Below are 27,225 nucleotides of genomic sequence, written 5' to 3' on the forward strand. Positions count from 1 at the left end.
AAAAAAGAGAGAGAAAAGGGGGCACAAAGCTCTGCCCTTTTAAATGTGCAAAATGCATATGCTATGTCTTTTTGGGTCTGGTTGGGTTCTGGTTGGCTAAACGTCATTTAGCTTGTGGTTGAAGCTAAGCTAATTTACATTAATATGTAATTTTTAACGGTTTGTGGGGGAAAAAAAATGTTTGTAAGGTAGCTGAATAATATAGTACTGTTCCTAAGTCTCGTCATCCTCAATGTGAGACTGTTTAAAGACATGTTCGTCGTGATTCATGTGTCAAAGGTCTGTATGATGAAGATATGATTATGCATCTCCAAAATGCCTTTGGGCTATATAACAGCACATGGTGTTCGTGTTCAAAATAAATCTAATGTTTGTTGGGAACAGGCGGTATTAGCTCATCAAGGTGTTAAACAATGACCGACGCTTTGGTTTTCGTGACGCCGTCCTCCGACGCGTCACGCTAGTGGACCTTGGTGCCCAGTGAATAATTTATTGACAGTGTTGTCTTGGTTACGATACACTTGAGTTGCTTAAGAAATCAACCTATATTATAATTATTATAATAAGTCTTTCCTGCTTTGGACGGACTGTTCTGTATGTGAGCTCTAACGTCATCAACATACACTTTTTCAAATTATACTTACTGTATATACAATAAGTAGTAGATAGATGTCAGTATTTTCTGTATCTACAATCAAATCACATTGCAGCCGTTTCTTTAAAAATCCGTTTTAAAAGTTTGGTTGATAGATGATAGGTACAGTTGCCCAGGGAAGCATGTGGGTGGAGTGTAGAACTGTCAAAACTTATAAATGAACTGACAAGCTATCGAATATCAAATTAATAGCAACTATTTTAAAATTGAAATAAAAGTTTCAATTGTCAATCTTATGATTTCAGCCGCTCAGCAGTAATTATTCTGTGGATTATTTTGTAAACACAAATATAAGGCCAGTAACTGCTTATGTAGCTGTTAATAGTGATTTATTCAGCTCATTAAAAACGGATCTTTCATGTCTATGTTTGTCAATGGCCATGAATGGGTTAATCCAAACAGGAGGTTTTCTTTATTTATTTAGTTTCCAAAATAGCAACCTAATTTATTGTTTTTTCAAAATCTCTTAATTCTTGGAAGTTGGCACCCTTTGCCCAGTTGTACACATTTTGCTAGTTTTATGATGTGGGTGATGCCTAATGATATGGAATGACTTGATACCAGTGCAATTTAGATTTGTCAAAATAGGCACCTTTTGCCCAGAACAGATTTGCACATCTTTTCGTTTATGTTCCCAGTCAACTTTATGGTGTGGATGATGCTTGATGATGTGGAATGACTTTCGGTTGACAGCTATGTATTTTCAAGAGTTAATAGCTTGTATTTCCAGAATACATTTCTTGAGTTTGAAGATTTTCCCAAATTTTTGACTGATAGTACATTTTTTTTGAGTCGGGTAAGTCAACAAACGATGCATGAACAAAGACAATTGTTTGACAAATTGTTTAGACGCGTGTCAATCAAAATAAGAATAATGGCTCCATCTGTTGTTTTGGCTTCTACATGTTTACCTAATGTGTGTACTCCCACTCTGCTGTCATGTTTTTTTTTTGTTTTTTTTCACATCAGTGGGCTTGTTGGCAAGTTAACATTTGAAGCAATCCTAATGAGTGTTTGGAATCCCGCCAAGCCCACCGACACTTGTTGGGACCCTCGCTCGGGTCAACGTGCGCCTTCTCCAATTCCAGATAATAAGTTGCCCCCGGCGCGTGCGCGTTACTTGCATCCTCTCGTTATGTTCTCCCTGGATCCACCCCACCTTGTCACCTCCCTCACTTTGCTGCAGTGCGTCCTCCTCTTTCTCCTCTTCATAATCTCCATCATCGCTATTATCATCATCACCAGAAGGCACATTAACATCTCCGTTACGCCTCTTTAAGGCATCTCTCCTTTCCCGTTGTCCTTCCTTTTCTTAATTCCCTTCCGCGTGCGTAGTTTGTTCCCGTCGAGCCCCCCCCCCCTTTTTTTAAACACTAGCCTCCTGTCTGCCTTTCATGTGCGATCAGCGCCGTGAGAAATTGTTATTTCATCCTCCTCCTCCTTTTTCTCATCCTACTCCTCTTCCTCTTCTCCAGTGATGAGCTGTGCTGTTCCGAGGGAACCGATGCCCTTGGTTTGACCGTGAATGAGAGAGAATATGAGAGAGCAAGAGAGGGAGAGAGATGCATGCGCTAAAGCTCTGCAGTAGCAAGCTAGTGAGCAAGCAAGTTTTTTTTTTTTTTTTTTGCCTCTCAGCCGCTTGTTGGTATATGCAAATGTTGACATCAGCAGGGATGGAGCAAACAAGAAGCAAATGGGGCAGCACTAGTCGTTATGTTTTTATTTTTTTTAAACCTGATCCAACTTTTGTTTACGTCTTTGAAGCATGTTAGGAGCATTTGAATGTAATTTGATCAAACTTGTAATTACATTCTTTTTCATGATCATGACCATGCTAATGTGTCAAGCTAAAAAAAGGTCGTTGGTGTTTTGTTAGAGGCTGACCAATATGGATTTGTTCATGCTTGATGATGATATTGATTAGGAGGCCAATTAATTCAAATAAACATATAATTTTAAATATTACGTCAAAAAATTCTACTATTGCAAAATTTTTCATAATTAATCGCATTCCTCTATCAACAATTTCTACTATTTTCTTCAAATCTTGTAAGACATTCATTCAATGAAAATATTATAATTAACATAAATTTATCAAAAACAAAAAAATATAAAAAATAAAAAAATACAACATTCCCTCTAAAATGGGTCATATTTAAATAATAATGAATGACGACAGCGCGATAAATGTTATTACTGAAGACGACTGGACTCCACTCTTATTATTTTCCTGAAAGTGTCACTTAGGATTAGGACCTTCATTTCTCTGTCTTGTGTTTAGTTTTGACATCACGGCTTTTGATTTCAGTCTCGTTGAAATGCAAAAGCCGTTTTGTACAAAACTGTGAAAAGAGCTGTAAAAATATGAGATCAGATTATACACATTTCGTTGTTGAACTTTTAATAGTTCAATCTCTTAGAACAAGTGCAGAATTAGCCTACATTCTGTACTGCTTACAGTGTGTGTGTGTGTGTGTGTGTGTGTGTGTGTGTGAAGTGCTCTATGTATCCTGTGTGAGCTAACATTTCTGTGTGCCAGGCAGATCAGTTGCATAGCAACAAGAACTTTTTCAAGCGCAGGAAAATCTTTCAGCAGTGGAATGTATTGGGCACAAAACAGTGCAAGAAAATATGGAAGGAAGCATGCCCTCAACTTTTTCCCCATTCTGTCTCTTCATTAGACTAGCTGGAAATCATACAAAAATGTTAACACTAGGGATAGAACAAGATCTGGTACGATGAGATCTTGTGAGGTTAAAAAAAAATCACCAGATTTCCCGTCCTTAGATACCACATGATCTTTTTTTATTCTTTTTTTTTTTCTTTGCTTTTTTTGGCCACCTTTTTTTTGGAACACAGCAAAACGCGCTGCATGGCATGGGAAACACGCCACCAAACGTGGGGTGAAGGCCAGGGCTTCAAAATGAACCTTAGCATACTAAATGCTACATAGTTTTTGTCGCGAGTAATGGAGATGACATTTTATGGGCAAATGTGCGGCTACTTTGACCGTCATTCACTCTAAAATGCTGCACTCTTAACTGTGAAGCTAGATTGGCGTCACAAGAGTGGGAACTAAATACATGTTAACACAATGTCATTAAATTGCTCATTAAAATGTGGAAAAATGTCACAACTAGCGCCAAGCACGTGAGGGCAACTGTTGCCAATCACAAACGTGATTTTGGGGGTAACTGATTTGTCACTTGCTGTCAACTGAAACTGACATCACAGTTGTTCAGCTAATGACGAATCAAAACTCACTTGTTTTATGAGTATAGCCCTGTGACATTTGCAAACTGAGCTGTGATTGGTCCTTACTGAGCCCTCAACAGCTGTGATTTCAGTTTCAGTGGCCATCACGTGGCCACTGAACAAAAGTTCAGTGTTTTGTCCAATCCTTTGATCCTTACTTGAAAGGCATTTCAGATCAAAGGGAAAGCGTTGAAAGAAAACACTAGGGAGCTGAAATCTCACCCAGATGGCAACAACAAAATGCTACCAGGAATGTGCCATCGCTTGGGTAAAATACTGGGGAAATGATGTGGAAGAAGATGATCAAAATACCACACAAGGTTTAACTTCTGTTTTATTCTATTGTACATTTATAGAATCACTTCATTTATTCTCGTCATTTTTGTTGTTTTTTGCCTACATTTCAGTGTCAGGTATACGCTTGCTTCCTTTCAGTAAACCTATTGGAAGAGGCTAATGCTGATCATTTCAACCAATCAATACGTCACACATGTGCTGACATGGCAGTAATTAAATTTGAAGATGCCTCGGGGAATAATGTTCATCATTATTCCTTCCCGCCATTTGGGTAATTTACACTAATAGGCCTGCGTAGGGTTGTGAGGTTTGGATTGCAGCGGGGGCGGCGCTCTTCATCAAACTGATCAATAATTTTCATAGTATATGCTTAGGAAACCAGTCCAAAAGATGATTTATCTCGGCCGCAGTCATCTCGGAAGTTGACTTTTGTTTTTGTCGGAATTTATTGGCGGTCTTTCGCTGCATTAGTTGTGATTCAAAAGAGTGGGCCATTGTGCACTTTGGCTGCCGCAGCATGATAACTTGAGCACACCACTGATCGCTCATTAAGGAATCGCGCACCGTCTCCGGGAATGTACTTGTTCTATTTGCTTAATATATCTTTTCTTCTGGAAAAAACAGATAACCCACTCAGCCAATATTGCCTTTTCAGTGACTCTTGAGTTTCCGTCGCTTTGTATTTTTTTATAAATGAGGAGTCGTTGAGAAGACTGGCTGAGCAAATAGTTTTAATGAGGCGCAGAGCTTATTTGGTGAGAGATGTAAAGAACGTGAAGGAAAAGTAATAATAAAAGTATAACCTCACAGAGGTTATAGTCCGGTCTACATAAACGAGTGCAATTTAATAACAAATATGGCAACACATCCATTTTTATTCCAGTGAACCAAGCAGGCCTCGATTTAATTACAGTGAAATTTTTTAACAAATACGAATCGTTACACTGTTCAATTTACTCTTTTGCATTTTAATGTATTTGTTTATTTAAAATGTTTTTTCGTTCATTTTTTAATTTCATTTTAAAATTTGATTGAAAATTACTATAGTTTTAAGCCTTTGGGTGCACTTTTGAAAACACATTAGATTTTTTTTATTGCCTTTTCAATTTTGTTTTGTATATTTTGTATTTGTATTTTATTCATGTGGAATTAATTTCTTGTTTAACTTTTTTCGACCCTGTGCTTGAGAATAAATGTCAGTCATAACCACAAGTGGAAATGACCTTACATAAAGTCTTATACAAAACACATGCAATAGTTTCATGTGACTTAATTTCTTGATTGTTAATCCTTTGAATACAATCGACCCTTTTAGAACAAGAATCGCGCCTTTATCTCTCTCTATTTTCAAGCGAGGACCTTTTGAAAGTGATCAAAACTAAAACAAAGTATTTCGAAAACTTGTACCTGAATGCTTAAGAAAATGCTAGAGAATCCAACAAACTCTGCCATAAGATCTCCTTTTTTTTCTCTCTTTTTAAGTGCAGGTTACCACCCCCTGTAGATATTTTAACTGTGTGTACTTAGCTGCAATGTACACCCAATTTTTATTGTCTTTCTTGTGACTGACGCAAACTCCTTATGTGCATTGAGTGTTCTACAAAGTGTGCGTTTCTATTTAGCTATGCCCGAGGCTTATCCTTGGGGCAGGAAGTTTTCCGTGACCTGCCTTCCCCAGTAGCGTGAGGAACATATGAGTCAATTAATACTTTGAGTACGAGGAAGGTTCTACCTCTGGGAGCCATCTCATTAACGTCACACACACACACACCAGCGGTTTTATTTTACTACAGCACTTAAGAGATGGTTTGAGGCTTGTGCAATTAATAAGGCTAATGGTTATTGGCCGGTGCTAGTAGTGATCAATGCGTGAGATTTATCCACAAAGTAAACAGGGCACTTAATCGGTTAACACAGCAACCCTCCTCCCCCGTTCCTCACCCAAACACACACCCACAATGGGAAACATGGCTCCTAAGCTTAAGAATTACTGTATGAGTGCATTTGTATTTGTATGACTTCTTGTCTCCTTCATGTGGCGCAATTCACAACACTCCATCTTTTATGATGTGTGTGTGATTTTGGCCAAAATTAAATGGTTACAAAAAGTCACATTTCAGCCATGGTATCTCACAATAACATGATAATGATATTGGCAAACACAATGGCAGCCAATCAGCGTCCACCTCGTGTTGAGCCTGAAGCATTAAATGGATTTAATCAGGATGCATCGAGTTACACATTAAAAATTAGAATTCTTGGATAATTTAGTATGTGCTACACACCACCAGCCATGCATGTTTTTTTCGAGTGTGGGAGGAAGCCAAAGTGTCTGGAGGGAACCCATGCGGGCTTGGGGAGAACATGCAAACTCCACACAGGAAGCCAGGGGCCAGGTGGATTTGAACTCGGGTCCCCTTACTGTGAGGCGACGAACGAACCACTGCACTACAGAGCCGCCTACTGTATTCTATTAATTAGTTATTGTCCATAATAATATACATATTGGAACAGCGCTTCCAAATTCGTTGTATAACTGCGTACAATGAAAATAAAGCTACGCTATTCTCAACTTGTCTAGCCTAGTCTAATCAATTAGTTGTCAATTAATCTTTGGCCCACTACATGAGACCAATAAAATACACTTCAGCGTTGTCTTTTGACTGTGCAACCATCTTCTATTAGGCAAAGCCTTGATTATGGCTTCATAGGTGTCTAACTTGAGTCCTTGAGTTCATATTTTCAATATTTCTCTCTCCAACACACCTTATTCAAATGTTTAGGCTCATATCCAAGCTCCCGCAAAGCTTCGTGATGAGCTCATCATTTGAATCAGCTGTGTTGGAGAGAGAAATATCGAAAACATGTAGAATACCGGTTTGAGTCTAAAAGGTTAAACGGATTTGAAACAAACAACTTAGGCAATTAAACATACGAAGAAAATTTGTATTAGCATGAGCTTTCGTCTTTGCAGCAAGAGCTTAGTCAATAAAAGATAAGGCTAAATGCACGTGGGCATGGCTTTATAGCTGTGCAGCAAGTACAAACTGCAACAGATGTAACATGGCCAGAGCGCCTCCAACCGCACTGCATTATTGATAGGAGTCAAGAAAAAAGGACACACAGGTGAAAACTGCTAATGTGGGGCCGATAGCTACAGTATATTTCAGGCAGTATTTTTCATGCGGCTCTTGTCAAAGATTCGAGCCGGGTGCACCTAATGAAGTGGCAAGTGTGAAGCGGGGTATGTCCTGTTTAACATACTGCGGATGCCCAGACCACCCGCACCTGGCGATACCTGCAGCACTCCGCGTGTCCTCCCCTGCTCTTCCTCGCGCTTTTTTGGTGCACTGCAGCTCTGGAATCTTTCAGACTGCGCTGCATTGATATTCAAAGCTTGCGTCTGATCCCCATCACTGCTCTCCTTCCTTTTCCCTCTCTCCCTTGCTCTTGCACTGTAGGTCGCCCTCTCTTTTTCGACCATGTCCAAGTTAAATAGTCTTAACAGCTGTTGTGTAAAACTAACACTCCATTCGAATCTCCCCGAGAGTACGCTCCAACTGGGTGAACGATTGCTTCTCAGTGTTGCAACTTCGTGAAACTTACTGAAACTGAAGTAAGGCATCATTTATGCCGTACTTTTATTGTTTTATTTGTTTTTTTCATTTCATGTCATACCACATGGTTGCCTTAAATAAGACCAAGGCCAAAAAATGACACCGCGTATGCTAACATTAGCCTACCTTGCTGATGTGCTTTAACCTTGCACGATGATGCGGCACAACAGATCCTCTTTGTCTTTTGCTGCTATTGTTGTTTGATAGCTCATGTGTTGCTCTTACTGACAAGGCGCCCTTTTTTTGCAGTACAGTATTACTTTGAAATGCAAAAGTGGAAGTTGATTGTGCTCGTGTGCCGCCAATGTGCCCAAACTGAGATTAAACATCATTTATGGTCATGTCTGGAGGCTACCTTCAGCGAGAACGCACAATCCTCCGCGTGTTTTCTTTTCGCTAACTTCACGTTACTATGGCACCGCTCTAAATGGTTTGTGAAATTACTGGGCCTATTTCGCAAAATGGACAGCTTTTAAAGTGCACTTAAGGATTATATTCTTATTGTTTTAATCTAACAAACTGAAAATAATGGGTGCATGTGTACTTATTACGTACTCTTGTGTACGTATTGTCCATATTCATCCTGCCGTCCGCTGCTGGCGCATTCATCTTAGCTGGACATCCCGGACTTTTCTCCTTCAATCTCGCGGTGTTTTCGGTGAATTCGGGGGGTTAAAAAACACCACTCACAGACTCAAAATGCATTGTAATGTATTACTTTACCCTCATTTTTTTGTTGGTAATGCAGTATATTACATTACCGCGTTACAGTAAAAAGTAATCCAACACTGCTCAGTAATATGGTCATTGCGCCCCCACTTTTAAAACACTGTATTTTCTTTAACACCGCATCTGATTTAAGATGAATTTATAGTACACTTAATACCTTTTAAATTTTGCAAGTTGCTGTTGTCTGAAAATGACATCACATATGTGCTCAGGGCTCTTAAATAACCAATCATCAGCTTGGGAAGATTTTACCAAGAGTTCTATCGTAATTAATAGGAGTTTCGAGTTTAAACTGCTTCCCTGTTAGCATGTTTGGTCAGCTACGATTTCCACTTTAGGTCACAATGGCCAAGGGCTGTTAGTCTGAGGGTAGCTCTCGCCCTCCGTGTTCCCGACTATAGCTGAATAGCTGAAAGAAAAGTAAAGAATACATTTAAGAAATAGCCATCGTCTGTGTTTAATTTAAAATATTGTTGCTTAGCTGATGTGGCTCCAAATATACCTGCCTGGAAGTTATGTTAGACTGGTCAATTGGTATCGGTGGTCTGGCATCAGAGCGTTTTTCAAGTATGAGCACAGATATATTGGTGTCAGAATCAGTATTGAAATGTTGACAATATGCCAGGATGACTTTGCTTTACCGTTAGGACATTTTCACTTTTTTAACTTCTCCTACTCTCAAAGTCATTCCTAAAGTATCTTGCATGTTTTCCAGATTTCTTTCCTGACACACCTGATTCAAATGATCAGGGTCATCATCAGGCTTCTGCTGAGCTTGCCGGTGTGCTGATCATTTGAATCAGGTGTGCCGGTGAAAGAAACTTTGAAAACACCCCTGACCTTTCTGGTAGAATTGAAATGGACTTGAGCAGGGGTGGCCTAGTCCGGTCTTCGAGAGCCACAATCCAGCCTGTTTTAAATGTATCCCTTCATCCTTCACACCTGACTCAAAGTAAGATCATTTATCAATATTCTGCAAAGCATGCTGATGAGCTAATAATCTGTCATCACCATTCTCCTATCTTCCATCTCTTTGTCCCTTTTGCCTTTCCGCATCTTTTCTCATCCTTGCTCAGGTACGATGTATTTTTTTCAATGTATTTTTAGACGTTAAAACTCCTTGTCACACACAGACACACACACGCACGCAAACACACTCAACACCCCCTGCTGCTAGCCGACATGGTACAGGCTGTGCAGTGAGACAGCCCCAGCTGAGGTGGCAGCACAGTGTGGGAGAGAGAGAGAGAGAGCTGCTCACAGCCTCAGCCTCCTCACACACACTCACATGCACACACACGCACACACACGCAGTCATACACCTACACTTACATTCACACGCACTCGCACTCACACACACATCCAGCACATCGCTGCGGTGGTTAGTCCGCCACCGCCGCAGCCGCATGTGCTGGTGCGCTCGCAGGTGGATTGTAGGACTGCGGGTGACTGTAACCTTGATGTCATGTAAGTGCTTTTTCTCTTGTGTTGTGTGGCTTGAGATGGAAAACACGAGACTTAGTCACGGAATGACACCTTTACCGTCCCTGTTATGAATGTAAGCTACACATCATCTCAACTCGGCCGTTTTTGCCTTTGGCTGGAAGGAGTAGGGAGCGTTATCTCTACGGCGGCGCGTGACCTGCGAGCGTGTCCGATAAACGACCGACTCGTCGGGGATTCGACAGCCCGCGGCGGCTGCTTTGGCAGATAAATCGATGCGCCTAAAGATCATTGTTAAGACAAGCGGGCATGGAGATTGAGTATAGCTGCTATTGGAAAACCGGGATGACTGCATGACCTTAATGGTATTTAAGAACTACCACATCACCATCGTTAATTGCCTTTGCTCCTTATATGCAGACGGCTGTCCATTTTGATATTCTCCTATGTTGTGTTCAATTTTTTTCCATTTGCTACAGTGGTTGGTACCCAATCAAAAAGGTGCTAAGACACAGTTGAGTATGGATGAGTTATTTTGGAACTATTCTGTTTTGCCCCAAATAGGTACCACAGTGAATGGCGCTCAATGGCGCTGTATGGTCCCGTATAGACCGGTTGTTTTGGAACCGAACGTTTTAAAATGTACTGGCATGTCTCTGTGCTTGGTACTTAATAAAATGGTGTTCAAAAAGGGTATCAAATGTCCCCATTTTTTTTTTTTTTTTTTTGCTAGCCCTCACACATGTTGTGAACATCCATCCATCCATCTTCTAGAGCGGCTTATCCTCACAAGGGTCGCAGGCTTGCTGGTGCCTATCCCAGTTGTCTTTGGGCAGTAGGCGGGGGACACCCTGAATTGGTTCACAGCCAATCACGGGGCATCTTGTGAACATGTAAATGAAAAATAAACTGCATGTCATACCAATCTGCAATGCATGAAGAATGGCCGCTATATTTGGTCATCCAAGTGAAGGCTGTCTAAAATGTAGTTATATATTTTCATACCTGCCTCAACCATACTCAGAAGTACCAGAATGATGGAAATGGTACTGCTCCTATAAGTAGCAATGTGAGAGGATTTAAACAAAAAAGAAAATCTGTCAAAACACTTTTTTTTTTTAGGTGATACTGCTTTTAAAAAATGTTCAAATTAGAGTAAACCAGTATGACTTCATTATCTCTCAGCATTCCTTTCAATTATTCCATTGCGTCTTTTCAAATTTTCCTCACTACAAGAAAACAAAAAATTAAAACTGATGAACGTTTGGATGAAGTTTGTTTAACATTTGCGATCTTGAGCAAATCCTTACAAACCCCTGATGTGAACTTGCATTTGCTCCTTTTGCCAACATCCGCATTTGGATGAAAGCTTGAGCTGATAAGTTTTAGGAAAAAAATATCCATCCAAAATTTGTCGGGCAGGCCGAAATTCCGACACATCCAACGTGTCAAAGTTAGCATTATTTTACTACTTATCTTTAAACATCAACCAAGTCCATCCATCCATCTTCTTCCGCTGCGTTCCGGGGTCGGGTCGCGGGGTCAGCTGCTGGAGCAAGGAAGTGCAGACTTCCCTCTCCCCGGCCACTTGGTCCAGCTCCAGGGAGGATCCCCAGACGTTCCAGGCCAGCCGAGAGACACAGTCCCTCCAGCGTGTCCTGGGTCGTCCCCGGGGCCTCCTCCCTGTGGGACATGCTCAGAACACCTCACCAGGGAGGCGTCCGGCAGGCATCCTAACCAGATGCCCCAACCACCTCAACTGGCTCCTCTCAACGCGGAGGAGCAGCGGCTCGATGCTGAGCCTCTTCCGGATGACCGAGCTTCTCACCCTATCTCTAAGGGAGAGCCCGGACACCCTGCGGAGGAAACTCATTTCGCCCGCTTGTATCCGGGATCTTGTTCTTTGGGTCACGGCCCCCAGCTCGTGACCATGGGTGGGTGCAGGAACGTAGATCGGCCGATAAATCGAGAGCTTCGCCTTTCGGTTCAGCTCTTTCCTAACCGAGCGGTATAGCGTCCGCAACATCTCCCGTTCTATCCTACCCTCACTGCTGAACAAGACCAAAAACTACCAAAATCTTCCATTTGGGGCAAGACCCCATCACTGGTCCAATGAGGGCACTCCACGACCCAGTGAGGGCACTCCACCCTTTTCCTACTGAGGACCATGTTCTCAGATTTGGAACCTTCACCGCCAATTAAGGCTTTTGTCGCTGTAACATTAATTTACAGCCATTGGCCACAACCTGCACTGCACATCGTGTGTATGGAACATCCAGGTGCTCATCACATGCCTTAAAATGTCACATTATTGACTGGAGCTTGGGCAGAAGCACATTAATTGCAGTTTACTTTGATGGGTAACAGGAAACGTACGATAAATGGATCATTGTGCTGCCTTTCGTGTAATGTACTGTGTTTGTCCAGCATTTAAGAAATTCTCGTTAGACGGTCCTTAGTGTCTGTCAAAACAAGGTCCATGTCATGCTATGTTTTGAAATTCCCTCCCTTCCTTCGATCCTTCCTTCCTTCGAATGTTTTGCGTTTATTAGTATGTAATAAATCCATTTAAAATGGCTAGAAGTGATTCTTATTGTTAGCAGCAGGATAGACCTGCTCAACTAGCCAGTCATCTTCATTCTACCTTATCTCCCTGTAGACAGCTGAATTCAAAGATAGACTAACAAGCCTCCTTTTTTAGGCCTGATGCCCGTTGTCCTATTTTTCACTCAAATCTTGCCCCAGCTCTTTTTCCACCCTCACGTTGGTTGTCATCTTCCTGTTTCACTGCATCATTCAAGTACAGTTACTTTTTTTTCCCCCTTTTAATGGGTTCAATTAGGATATACGTCATGAAAGCGTGAGTTCGGAAAAGTAACGCGATCAGATTTCTTTAGATTGGGACTAGCCTCATTGGAAATGAAAACGTAATTGTGTCCACTACTGGCCATGTTAACCTTGGTGTGTGTGAGATGTGTTTTCACAAAACCAGGAATATGTCGCGGAGATTCGTCTTGAGTTGTTGACAAAAGTATACATCTTCAACAGATGTCCATGTTTGGATTTCACCAAAAACAACCTTCTGAAGGTCTTGATTTTCACTTCCCTGCAACTAAATGCTTACATTTTGAATCAAAGTGTATGAAAAGATAGGATTAGTAGACGATATGCATCATTGCCTGCTATAACGCGTCCTGCTAAACCTGTCAACATATAAGCCGAATATCCTCGCCTCTAACGCAATTCACAAAAAAAGTAATATAAACGGACATAGGGACCAATAAAAGTAAAAAAAGAACAAAGAACAAAAGCCAGAGTAAGTGAAAAGAAATCATTTTTTCGGAAGTTTAAGTGTTTGCTATGGTATATTTGAGTTTTTTTTTTTTTACACAAATTGCTATGTTAAAATGTAAGCAACTGGATATCTGCAGAGGTTATTCCTATTGAAATCAATTGGGGAGGAGTGAAAAATACTTTGTAATGTAATTGTATTTATTATCCGCTTCTGGATGTTGACGTCGGTAGAGTTATTGAGTATTGACAGTACATGCACTGCAATGCACCTGAAAAAATGTAATAAATAATAAACCAATGCAAATACATTTCGCATGTTGTAGTTGCTCACTAAAAGTAATCTAAATATATGTGTATTTTATCATAATACCTAAAATGAAAGCTGTAATAGATTTTAGAACTAATTTATCCGACAAGCATCTTTAAATTAACACCGGGGCCTTGAGTCACGCCAATTTATTTGAGTAATAAAGTGATAGTTTAACATAGCGGGACACTTGCTTGACTTGTGTGCACGCTGCGTGGGTTCACTTCCCACTCAGTGACAGTGTGAATAATTGATCGTCTTATTCTGTGCCCTGTGACTGACAGATGACCAGCTTAGGGTCCGCCTTTCATCTAAAGTCAACTGGCATGTGCTCATGCAGCCTGCAAGCAAGAACAAGCGAAGCTGTAGTGAAAATGAATGGGCTAATACTATATTTGAAATATGCCGTTCTGAATGGCAATATATATAATATATATATATATATATATATATAACACCACTGTACCTAATGGTTTTATGGATTGTTTATTACTATTCTTTAACAGTATTAATTTGTGCTCATTACTGCGGTTGTAGATCGGCTTGGTGTGCTTTGCTACACTGCATCACGCTGAGAGGCCATAATAATATTTTTGTGACCTTACCTAATGTAGCGGTGGCCTGTGAGTCAATCATCCGCAGGGGATTCTCATGCACTGCAGGGGGCGCTGTGTGTCAGTGATCCTGCCGCTGCAGCAGTGAGTCCTGCTCAAATCTCAGCACTCTGCTCAAGGACGTTTTTTTTTTTTTTTTTTTTTTTTTTTTTTTTAAGAAAGCATGTCATTTCAATGAAAGAACATGTTTTCTTGGTTAGCGCCCGTTTCTCGACTTGAACGCTTATTGCCATGTACTCGTCATGTGTATATGTTCTAGTTGGCTGATCAGGTGTCAGGCAGCTGCTTAAATTAAAGCTCACGTCCCATATGGTGTCCATGGTCCAAGACCAATTAGATGCACTTTCAAAAGAACAAAACAAAAAACCTTTTAATAACATCATCTGCACAATCTGCATTTTGTCTTGCAGTGTGTACTCGTGTTAATCATTAGTCACTGTCAGATCAAGAGGGCCAAAAGTGAATGAAAAGAGAAGCAAGTTATGGGAGGACACTCACAAGAGGGTGCTGTAGTCTTTACATTATATATTATGGACTGAAATGTGTCAGCTAGTCATTTTTTTCTGGCATCCTGTTCTTGTCATCGCTCCCTGTCTTTTCTTTCATATGTGAAACAACGGACTTGACTGCCATTGACAAGCCAAAAAAAACAAATTAAAAGTAAGCTAGAACATGCTGATTCTAAGGATCCTGCTCAGAATGGTGTGCTAAAACATGCACTTCAAAACTTTTGAATTACACCTTTATATATTTATATATATTTATATATTTTCAGAATCAAGTATTTTAGCACTCAGGGTCAACTCTAGCCAATTAATAACATTAATTGGGCATTGTTTTGAATTTTAATTCATCACATCAGTCAATCGAGTAGCCGGCCAAAAGAAACTTGTTTTTACATTATAAAACCTTTACTTTTTCAAAAATGTGTCAGCTGAGAGGTGTTGCTTTTTATTTTCTGTGATTTTTGAATGTGTATGGTTTTAAATGTCCCGACCCAGTGAGTGATGTGAACATCAGTGAATCGTTGTACAGTGGGCCCCCGGGTTACGGCATCCCTGGCTTACGTTTTTTCACGTTACAAAGTGGAATACAGTACTACGTTTTTTTTGTCCTCTCTTTATGGCATTTTTCCTGCCTTACAACATCAACAACAATTACAAAATTCAAACTTGGCGATCAGTTTGCATGCATATGACTGCGAGTCGCACCACGCTCATACGTCACTACACGCGTCATTGCACATGTCGCTAAAATGCTGGTCTGCTATTAGTCGGCGTCACTGCGTCACTATCATGCTGGTCTGCTATTAGTCGGCGTCACAGAGTCTTAAGATGCTGGTCTGCTATTGGTCGGGGTCATGGAGTCATTAAGATGCTGACATGCTAAAGACTTGATCTTGCGTGAGTGCTTACAATATTGTATTAATTGTGCATTTTAATACTTAATTCAAACTTTAAATGGTTAGCCATGGGTCCCAAGATTGCTAGTGATGTTAAAGGGAGAAGAAGATGATTAGCATGGAAACAGAGCTGGATATAATCAAGAAATACGAAGGCTGGGCTAGGCTATCTTCGCAAAGGATTATGGCCATATGTAGCTCAAGTCAACGTCACTCAGTTAAAATTACGTTTTTCCTTTTATATATTTTTTATTTAGGATGTTATTTAATTATATATATATATATATATATATATATATATATATATATATATATATATACATGTAGCACTTACTGTACTATTTTGGAACAGCCAAATAAGCAACTGTGGCTTCCTTGTATCGATGTATGCTCCATATTGTAGTCTCTTCCTAATCCTCGTATGTCTGGATTGCTGTGTTACAGTACGTTCCACTTGACTGGTAAGAATTATGTCAGATAGTGTTGGCCACAGAGTCGGTACTGTGCAGCGCTTGTATGTTGGTGCAGATGGACTTCATACCTCTGGCTGTGGGTTAACTAACCGGTATTGAGATATCTGCCCAGGTTTTGTAGATTCCGCCCTATTGTGCACTGAAACCAGTGACAAACTCTATTCACTCGCTCTCTCGCTTGCTTGGCGCATGCTTCCCAAGTATGGTCTCTCTGAGACCCCAAAGTGCGCGTGCTGCATTCACGTAACACCAGTAAACGGCAATGATTAAAATGATCAAAATGATTAAAACTCATAACAAATCAAAATCAGCAATGTTCTTGTGATCCTAATGGAAATTTCAATCTTCCGTCGTCTTTTCCATTCGGTTTTCTTTCCGGTTCATCGCCTGGTCATATGCAAAGACGAGCAGCTGGGTTCCATTCTGAAGGTAGAGTCAAGGGCCACGCAGGGACATGGTGGCTCTTTTGCAGGTGCTCCATCTGCTCCCGTCAATGATGCGATTTCTTTGTAGGCGTATGATGTAGTTTCACTCCTGAGCTCGGCGCTTGATTGTCTACACACACACGCACACACACACACTCTTTTCTGGGAGATCATTTGTTTACTTTCATTTAGAGGATCTGGCCGACACAGATGCCCACTTTGGCATGTGCACAGTACAGCCGACATGGATTCAGTCTACTGGGCGAGTACAGTAGGAAAATTAATTGAAACGATATATGCAGTACTAAGTGAAGACACTAGAAAAACAAGACAAAGTAAATTCGACGAATGGAAGATGATTATTTAGACTGTAGTTATTTGCTTTCATGGATTTGATGGGCAATAATACCAAAATGAATGGAACCAACAGAGTACGGTGTGATGAATAAGAAATAACCGTTGATGTAAATTGCAAACTTTACATTATTAAATAGAGACACTAAACATGCAATATAATAATGTGATGTCCATAGCAGCAAGAACAGTCAGCACCACAGATGTATGTGGCAAAAAAGAACTTGCATCAATAAACATTGCATCTTAATTGACAGTTTCGAGCATTTACAGGCATGCGGTGCACTTACAAAAACGTTCATACAGCCATGCATTCCATTTACTGCAAGTAATTACTGCTGAAAGAGGCAAAAAAAAAAAATCAGATTAATTAATTGATCCGATTAATCTTTTTAATGTAATGTAAAAACGAGTTGTTTGAATTGTGATACATTGTGTTATTGTTGCTGATCAAAAGATTGATTTACAACAATAAAAAAGTGGCTCCAATCTAAGGTCTAAGTTTGGCTTTGCAAAGAACTGTGGTATGGCTCTCTACATTCGCGTCTTTGTTGCCATCATTAGCTGTTGATGCAGTCACAGATTGGTGCTTTGCATTTATGTGTTAGGCTAAACCTGAGCTGCTTCTGTGGTAAGCAAGCTCCTTCTTATGAAGAATGCAAATTACTCTACCTTTATCAACGATGCAGTCTATGTTTTTATTCATATATATATATATATATATATATATATATATAAAACTACATGGTTGACTGCTGAATGGTAAGAAAAGACATCCAAGTGTCTCCGCTTGTCGTCTCAAAGCGACTCTGTCCGAAATGGACCCCAATGAGACATGTGACGCCAAAGCGCCACCCCAAGTCAGCCAATCCTCCCCGGCGACAGCGCGACGCTGCATGCCGCCTCTTCCATTTTGTCGTCAGAGCGGCTCCCGGCCACCCGCCCCCACACGCACACCTCCTCTTTCTCCGCATCCGAGAGGAGCATCCTCCTCTCTCTCATCCTCTCTCGTCCTCTTACCCGCTGCTCCCTCTCCCTCTCTCTGATTGTCCTCAGAATGAGGTTAGCAGCTTCGTTAGCAGCGTTCGTCCGACACACAAGCGCCGGAGTTACCGCAGTGGCGGGCTGTGGTTGCACCTCGGCGCGCCGTCCTTCACGATCTGTCCTCTCGGAACTAACCTCCTCCACTTCTTTCTCTCCAGCAGTGATGGGGAGGACCACCATGTAGAGGCGGCAGCCGTTTCGCAGCAATGGGAAGCCACACATGGAGCGGGTCTGGACTGCAGCCGTGGTGAGCCTGAGCCCCCACACCACCCGCGCCTCGCGACCTTCTCAGGACCTGACCACAGGGGCCGTCCGACGCTCACCTGGATGCTCCCCAGTCTGCGCTTGGCCACCCCCTCCTCCATCCTCCTCTCCCCTCTTCTTCTACGCTGATGCTGAAACAGATGCTACAATAATTGGATTTTGCCCTCCTTTTTAATATCTCCACAAGTGGCATTCCCGTTGATTTGATTTTTTGATTTATCTTTTTTTTCTCCTTGAATCCCACTTTGGAGACTGATCGCATCCCTATTAGCAATAAACGAGCAGCCGGCATCATGGGGGACATGTCCAACAGCGATTTCTACGCCAAGAACCAAAGAAATGAGGGTGCCAACCACGCAGCGGGCTTCGGCTGCTCGCTCATGGAGCTGCGCTCGCTTATGGAGCTTCGCGGCACCGAGGCGGTGGTCAAGATCCAGGAGGACTACGGGGGCGTCGAGGGACTGTGCAAACGGCTGAAAACCTCACCCACGGAAGGTGAGTTCCCCATCCTTACACTCATACACTCTCCTGCGCTCATGAATGCGGGATGTCTTGTACTCATGTATCCTTGACTCACATCCTGCTGGGTTGGAGTCTTGTAGGAAATAGAACATCCTCACAGCAGAGGGAGTCCCTTTTGAAACGTCTTTTCAACCAGGTTACCTGTTTAGTATGCACAATACTGTCACCCCTTACTCCCACACGCCGCCGTCCGTGTCATTGCCCCATCAGCAGTTCAAACATATTCTCGTTATAGAAGAACGTTGATTGTAATGTGGGATGTGCACATGCCTCAATTGAGCACGTCAGAAGAATATTTGCTAATGCAAGAGGCTCGGCCTGGGCAATTGTGGCAAAAGTAAATATCGCAATTATTTTGATGTTGAAATCCAAATAAATTAACAAAATTAATCATTGAGGTGAGAGGTCGTTGATCTTCGTATTTATTTAACTACCAAAAGTCAACTTTAAATATAGCATAAAAAATATATATGATAAATGTACTTGCAATTTAAAAAAAAAATGTCAGCTGTTCCTGCTGTGCAGACCTTGGCCTCTCAGGGGCAGTGTTGTGCCTTGCATGCATGCCCTACACACAAAACAAAAAAAAACTGTAGAAAAAAAGTTTTCATTGCGCTTTACATAATTTATGCCATTGATTATTGCTGTATCACCTGTGTTACTGCAGCATTTATGTGTGAATATTTGCTATTTCAAGGAATGTCAGTCCTGGAGCGTGATGGTATTTTACATTGACTGCTTGAATTAGCACTGGGGCTGTCTCGCATTTAAATTCAGGGTAGTTACCATTCGGCACAATAACCTTTTTTTTGTGTGTGTTTAATGTTTATTTTTGAACGTGACCCTTAAACAAGACAAAATTTCAACGAATCGCATGGTACATCAAGAGGCACGATTTACTTTGAAAAAGAATCATTACTTATTATTTGTACTACATATGTATACATTCTCACATCAAACATGTCTCATAGGGAACATAGCATGTGCATACCAATCTTAACCACTGTTAATAATTCAAAATGAAATAAAAAAAATAAAGACAAAAGGAAAACTACAATAGGAGCTAGCCAGTCAGTGGCTATGTCTAGTGCATGGGAGCCCAAACTTTTTTGCCCTAAAATTGACTTTTCCAGCAGCCCCTCTCCCACGATCTTTTGGGGGAGCACGCTACAATATTTGTAAGTAGCTGTTGATTTCCCGATAACCTGTGATACAAAGACACCAATTAATATCTCCTCTTTTTTTTAGTGATATTACACTTTAGTAAACACCTCCAATGAAAATGCACATCTGCTCTGTGTCTCCTCACGTGTTCACATTTGTCTGCAATGAGAGACGGAGTCTGACTTGCTTAGCTTAGTACTCATCGCGGAAGCAAGGTCACGTCAACGATCTACTACTTGATCATCTTTACCTCTCAGCGGGAACGGCATTCGCTATAAGCAATTAACTGACTAACAATGGCTGGCGAGCTAGCAAAATAGCCACCCGTCAACAAAGGCTTTTTTGTGTGTGTTTGTCTTAATAGTTTATTTACCTCAGGGCTAACATACAATGCACAACATAATAGATGAGCTAATGGATAGCATTAGCTTGACTTTAAAGTAGACAGTTCAATGATACTTTTGTTTTCTCTATTCCTTGATTTTTATTTTTTTTTCACAATTCAATACAAATAGTTGATTATTGACATGAGAGTAACATGTTTGGTTTGATATGATGACAAATCTGTTTCATCCACAATTGTGCAATGGCGCTGTATCTATAATGTTGCAGTATTCGTATTTTCCGTCTTCATTCTTTATCATATATTTGCTGTACGAATAATTAGTGCGGCTTGGCCTTCCTGCGGTAATTCAAGAACATGTACAGACTTTTTAACCGCTTCTCTCATCTTAAGTCAGCCTTGAAGGTACCTGGATGTTGCAGGACCGTCTTAATAAACAAGATTACACACAGAGTTGCATAACAAGTGCGGCGAATGACTCAGAGAGGAGTCGCGGTGCAATGCGATGCCCGCAGTGTCGCCAGCAATATTTGAAAATGAAACTGATTTGCAAAGTGCAATAAAATTAGCATAAGTGACACATAATTTCTCACGAGCGCCCATTTTATTAGCGCACTAAACACCGCTGGAGAATTAACTGCCTGTGGACCTGTACCAAATCAAAGACCTAAGTTATAAACACCCTGAAATAAATAAAAGGATGAATTTCGCAATTATTAACATGTTTAACATGTCTGTCAGATCTGTTGTTGTCTTCTACCGCCGCTTGAAGCACAAATTGGAAGATGATGCATTTCAATGAATCGAGGCCATCGCACCCCAATTTTTAGGGCAAATGCTTAACATGATTGTCCAACTTTGAGTCCTTGGTAACAAAAAGGTTTCTTAAGAGGTTAGAAATGTGAATATAGGGTCTCTATTGCGCAATCCATGCCGTCTTTTTAAGCATGTACAAGGAATGTTGTGGCGTAAGAATATGCTAAGAAGACGTGTTCAGGTACCACTGGAGTTACTGTTTTTCTTTTGATTACCGGTACTTACATTTGTACTTTGGTTTAGCCCCCCCAACCAAAAAAAAAAAAAAAGAATGGAGGATTACTGTAATCATATTTTCTCTGCTTGGTCTTTTGACAGCAAATCTTCATTTAGGATCTCCTCAATGGCAAATGCTGTAGAATATGTTAATATCAGTCATGCAGCCACGCAGTATGCAAATAAGCTTTCAATTATTCAAAAAGTCTCCCTGAGATTAATTGGATTTCCAGCAACAGGTCGTTCTCTTCTCCTCAGATAACGGCTCGTTTCCATTACATGTTTATAGTCATCGTTATTGGATGCATGGTTGCGGCGAAGACGCTAACAAGCGAGATGCCTGCGCTCTTTCTTTGGGTGAAAATCATTAATTGATGGAATGCATTATTCCAGCGCTTTGCATGGAGAGCGCTGTCATTTGCATTAGTGATCCCAGGTGATGCATGTTTATGCCGTATCGGTTCGTTCTGTGTGGCTGCGAACACATGCTACGTGAGAAATATGATCATGCCAATTAGCTGCGAGGGTGTTGCTTTTCTTTTCAACTATGTGTGTGTGTGTGTGTGTGTTTACATCTCAAAGGCTGGTGAGAAGCCCTCGAGTAGGGCTGACTTATTACTGTCCCTGCTGCCTAGGTATAATCCATGATGCTGCATTTCATGTATGCATAAGGCCTGGTTGAATCGAAATTCCATCTTCACTTAGATTCTTTATTTATTCATCTCCTTTAAGATGAAAGCAGTTGTAAAGAGTGTTTTCATCTGTGCGTGTTTTTTGGAATGTGGAAGATGAGTTCTGATAACCTTCTACTACATCTTTTTGCTACTGAAGTTGATTGGCTAAGTTTGCTGTCTATTGGGGATGCACTTAAATGCACATTTTTGCCTCGCGGCAGCCAATCAACTTCAGGAACAGATAATGTTGCATGCAGTGTCCTGCCTTAGTCTTTAAGTGACTGATGAAAATGAAATAAAACTGCATATTATATTAAATTATTCTTGTTCTGTGTTTAACCACCTGTTCAAAGGGGAGTAATTTTAATTTGCTACAGTTTTTGTTTTTCTTTTTGAATGTTATAAGAATCATATGTAACAAAAGCAGGTTTATTCTTTATTTTGATTCATTGACATGCATTCTAACCACTAGAATGGAAGACAGAAGCCTATTTGATTGGCAGTTATTGCAATTAGGTGAAAGGTCAACACAGTTTCACTCCCATCAATATTTTTGATATATGTCAGTATTTATGGGTTGATAGAAGACCATATTACACATTTGCATGTATTGGCGTTTAATCCATTAATAGACTTTATTTTCTGTCTGAGTTAGAAATCTTCAACTGTGCTTGAACACAACACATGCATAGGTAGCAGTAAGCGCTAATGCTGAAGGTCAAATTAATTAGCAGTTTCAGCGCGCTTACTCTGCATTTAAATTTGACTTTTTATGTTTTAAAGGCAGTGTGTTGATGTTGGTAAAGACGTGATGTGGTGGTAATAAAATTAGTCATGAGGACTCAAGCTAGCCACTCCGCTAGCAATGAAGGCACCCTTCAAAACAAAAGCCTTCTACGGATATTGCATCGTCATCTATGTATTTTTTGGTGTAGTTATTTTGACGTGTGATGTGATGTTGTTGATCTTCCTTGGTAGTTTTTTTTTTTTTTTTTTTTCGGTTTGCTCATCGTCCCAGGAATGAAGTTCTTTTTTACCACTCAATGAAATGCTACTGTAGTTGTAGCTGTACTTGTGTGCATGTGTGAAATTTAGTTAGACTCTTTCAGGATTTTGCATTGTCATAACATGGTTTTTCCTTGTTAATTGTCTTTCGGACAAAAACTGAATATGCAATTTTTGCCATTTTTTTGCCATTTCTGGTTAGGGTTTGGGTCTGTCTTTACTGTAAATTGATTAATGGGCTGCTCCCTTAAAACTGGGGGCTAATGATTAAAAATCATCAGTTAATAGCACCATAACTAAAAATAAGGCATTAATCATGTTAAAACTTTGAATAAGTTAATTTATTGTTTTTATTAACTTGCTTTTCTATGAAATTATTGATATCAATCTCTGCACAATCAAGCATACGACATTATAAATTTAATCAAACAAGCACTCATGGGGAAAAATAATTCCTCTGTTAGGCTCTTAATTGTTTATTTTACAGCAAAAAGGCTAATTACAATCAAATTAATCTCTCCATTGTGATACAAATTGAGGATAATCACATTTAACGAGAATCCCGCCGCATCACGCGCCACAAGCGTGGTCGTCTTGCAGGTTTGAAAACGTGCTAGTTTTTCCGCAGTTTCAAGTCGAGCGTCTAAAATCCGCATGTCAATAACTTGTAACGTTTACCTCAATTAGAAAAAAAAAAATAGTTAAAGCGGATGCATGTTCATCAACTCTCCAAGATTACGTTGAAAAACGAATGCGGCTAAGGCGCACGTTTTCAACATGAATTTATGTATGTATTGATTGTGTGCAGTTGGCACGCCGACGTGGAGGCGGGATGCGTTTGCTCTCGGCGTGTGTTGTCATATAGGTGAGCGCGGGGTGAAGGAGCTAGTGTTCCCTTCAGGCAGACAGCAGGTGAATAAGTCATGCAGAGGCCAGATGGGATGTCAGTGGATTTACAGCTCACTTTCACAGATGCTCCAACAGGATGCTTCATATGCTATGGGGCCCCACTTTCTGTTACTCATGAAAAGGGAAAGGACGCTTTTACTGCATTTGATGACAGTACGCAATTGAGCTCCACCAGCGCTGCGGTTTATGAGAAGGGATCTCTGAGGTAGAAGTTGGATGTAAATTTTAGAAGTGGACGATGGTCCTTACCGAGACCGCGGAAATGATGCAGCCATTCTACTTGAGACAGCTTTGGTGCTTTTATGACACTATGTTACATCAAAGCAGCGCTTCTCAAATAAGGGACGGGGGCGCTTCATTTTTGCAATAAAATAACAATTATCTTTTTATTTTTTCTTAGTTTCAGGCTCTTTGGTGCATTTGGTTACTTTTTTTCTCTTGAAGCTGTAACCCGCGTAAATGCTGTAAAAAATAATTAACACTTGTTGAAAGTTAATTTGAATTCTAAAAAGAATACAGGTCTTGGTAGAGTTATATGATTTTTATAGATAATAATCTCAGCGCATTGAGTGGAGTGGAGGGGCGTTGGGGGGGCAAAACCTGTCTCTTTCCTGGGGGAGCTTGGCAAAATCTAACTAAGAAGCACTGCAGTGAAACAACATCACGTATTATACGCTCCTTAACCGACATCACGAATGAAGTACACACTCGCCATATGATTGTTTAAATCGAGACAGCACACACATAAGGAAAAAAATGAGCACGTTTGCTTTTCATGCTTATGGTGTCTTCCTGCAAATGAATGTTGCATATGAGCAATCAGAACGTGTGTATTCTTTATTTCATGTTTTGTGTGATCTGCTAACAGCGCATCATAACAAATTACTTAGTATACACCGCAGTGTAATACAGCATCTTGAGTGATTATCATATTCGTATAGCTATATCATTATTATGAATTTTCAAAAGCATTATATTAGCCATTACTGAACAACATTTGATTTTTTTTAGTCGGAGCACACAATCGCCAACTAGCCACAAAAAGGTGCATACATTGTTCAACACTGCTTAAAGATATGCATTATAAACTAGCCATTTTCAGTAGTAAAAACACTAATATTGTTTGTCTTTAATTAAAATGATCAATCATGTATAATCGATGCCCTTGAAAACACACTTTTCCATTTTCTGTCGACTGAAAATGAAATCACATTTTGGTCATGTGGTAATGTAGGTAATGTTCACAAGCTGAGCCGTGATTGGTCATGACCTGAGCCTTGAGTTTTTCTGTTGACAGCAAATGGAAACGTGTGTTTTGAAAGGTATTAATTGTACATGAGAAGTCATTTTACTATCAAAAATGTTTTCTTGTGGTATTAATTGTGTGAAAAGAAAAAAAGGGTTCTGTAATTTATCGACAAAATAACATTTTACGATTAAAAATAGCTAAAAAAAAAAATGTATTCAAAGGGCATCCAGGATGATGAGACGTTGCCATTTAAAAAAAAAATGCTGATAATAAGTGATGTGCATAAAATACGTTTATTTTTTAAAATAAAAACTTGTGTGTTTTGTCCTTCTAATGCATCTTGATGATATTTTGAAAGAATTCGGTGTTATATTGGACATGTATGGTTATTCTAAAGAAGTTAATTTGCCAGTAACAAAGCTTGGCCATCCCTCACAGCAAGATAGTTTCTGATGTTAATTTTCACGCTATAATTTGATAACTCCTCATTATACCTTCCACCTTTCTCTTGACTTCTCTGGCCCCTTTTATTTTTATCTCTTTTATTCACGCCTCTGCTCCCATTTCTATTTCCATTTGCTGGTCGGTCGCCTGTCCCAGCGGGCCGCTGCGCGGCATAGCCTAAATATACCTGCTCTACATCTCTAACCTTTATCATCTCTCCTTCCTTTGCCTGCTCAGTAACAAGGCTAAAAAAATAGCACGTCCTTTTAAAGGTTAAATCAAGATTTGGGGGGGGAAGAATACTGTTGAGGCAATGCAGCAATGTGGGAGACACAGGTTTGATATGAGCTAATGGTGTATACAGAAAATCCCAGAGGATCAAGGGCCCCGCGTTGCTTTCGCTGGCAGCCGTGACAATGGACTCGGGCGGACGGCTACATCTTCCTTTCCTCCTGGGAGAAGGCGCTGGTGTAAAGAGCCAACTCGGATTGCATTGCACCATTTGATCCCTGCATACTGACACTATTGATCGCCGATCAATTATGTGGCAATTTGCATCTATTTCCCATGCCGTTATGATGATGATGATGATAGCTAGAGGGAAAAAGTAAAGACGTGAAAATGTATATTGTAAATCTCCTTTTTGATGTTACACTCTTCAACCATGTTGACATAAAATGACCATAATGTTTTTGCATAAACCCGAAATCAATTATTATGGAAAGGGGAGTAGCAAAATGTGGCCAAAATGCTTCCAAATAATTTTTGTCTTCAAGTACCAGTCAAAATTTGGAAAAGCCTTCAAATTCAAGTCAAGATGTCAAACAATTCAAGCTAGTAATGCTTTAAAATGCAGAGCTGTGAACCGAAAGCCGTTTCAGATCATAAAGCATAATCCACGTCATAAAGCCGACTGAAAAAAAAACAAGATATGCTATTATTTGGACAAAGGGTGTCTGCTTTGAAGAATCTAAATTGCATAGCTATTCAATTGAAGTTATTCCAGCTCATTAAGCATCATATTAATGTGTCAAACTGTGAAAAAGGTGCCTACTTCCAAGGCTCAAAATTTTGAAACTTATGTTTCAATTGTTTTTTTTTCTGTTTACCAAATAATAATCAATAATAATAATCAATATTTCTTCATGATAATGATGACTTTAAGTATTAATCTACAAATTAAGGAGATTTTGAAATCAACTTAAAGAGCTGAATTAGAGCAAATTGCATCCATCAAAAACAGAATGACCCGAATTTGGATGAGTTTATCCTTTCTATGGTCAGTGTGACATTCTTGCACTGATCAACTCCGTCTACTTTTCTACTGCCTATCCTATTCCCCACTGTGAATGTCTCCCAGGTGACTTTCTGGTTAAGATGAACCATGAACCAATTTTGATATTTTTTGTTCTACTCTCTTGGTTTAAAAATGCCGCAGAAATTCAATTCAATTTCCCTAGCCTTATTTTTTTTCAAACCAAGAGCACCTTTAGAGCAGTGGTTCTCAAAGTGGGGTCCGTTGATCCCCGGCGGTCCGTGGCCTGCCTGCAGGGGGTCCGTGAAATAATTTGGGTTATTAATAAGAAATATATTCATGTTAACTTCATTTTATTTCATTTGGAGAAGCAAACATTGCGCGTTTTATATACCAAATATGGTAGCTGCTGTTTGAAAGCCATATCACCAAGCAGTTTTCATATCAAATCCCCA

At 40.2% G+C, this 27,225-nt stretch overlaps 1 protein-coding gene across 7 annotated transcripts in view; it reads left to right on the forward strand.

The window, feature by feature from the left end:
* Positions 1-9,803: 9,803 nt before the first annotated feature.
* Positions 9,804-27,225, forward strand: part of atp2b2 (ATPase plasma membrane Ca2+ transporting 2) — a 75,312-nt gene continuing 57,890 nt past the window's right edge. For 5 of the 7 annotated variants that reach the window (XM_088422597.1, XM_088422590.1, XM_088422593.1 and 2 more), the window contains exons 1-2: positions 9,804-10,020; positions 18,071-18,668. In XM_088422597.1, coding sequence (XP_088278723.1) covers positions 18,467-18,668 — 202 coding nt within the window. In that variant the 5' untranslated portion in view covers positions 9,804-10,020; positions 18,071-18,466. Of the gene's footprint in view, positions 10,021-17,853; positions 17,928-18,067; positions 18,669-27,225 lie in introns of those variants that run through there. The other 2 variants (XM_088422591.1, XM_088422592.1) reach the window with 2 other exon arrangements.

This window comes from Hippichthys cyanospilos, chromosome 9 (genome assembly GCF_059441005.1).
Source record: "Hippichthys cyanospilos isolate Australia breed blue-spotted pipefish chromosome 9, RoL_Hcya_1.0, whole genome shotgun sequence".
Lineage (NCBI taxonomy): Eukaryota > Metazoa > Chordata > Actinopteri > Syngnathiformes > Syngnathidae > Hippichthys > Hippichthys cyanospilos.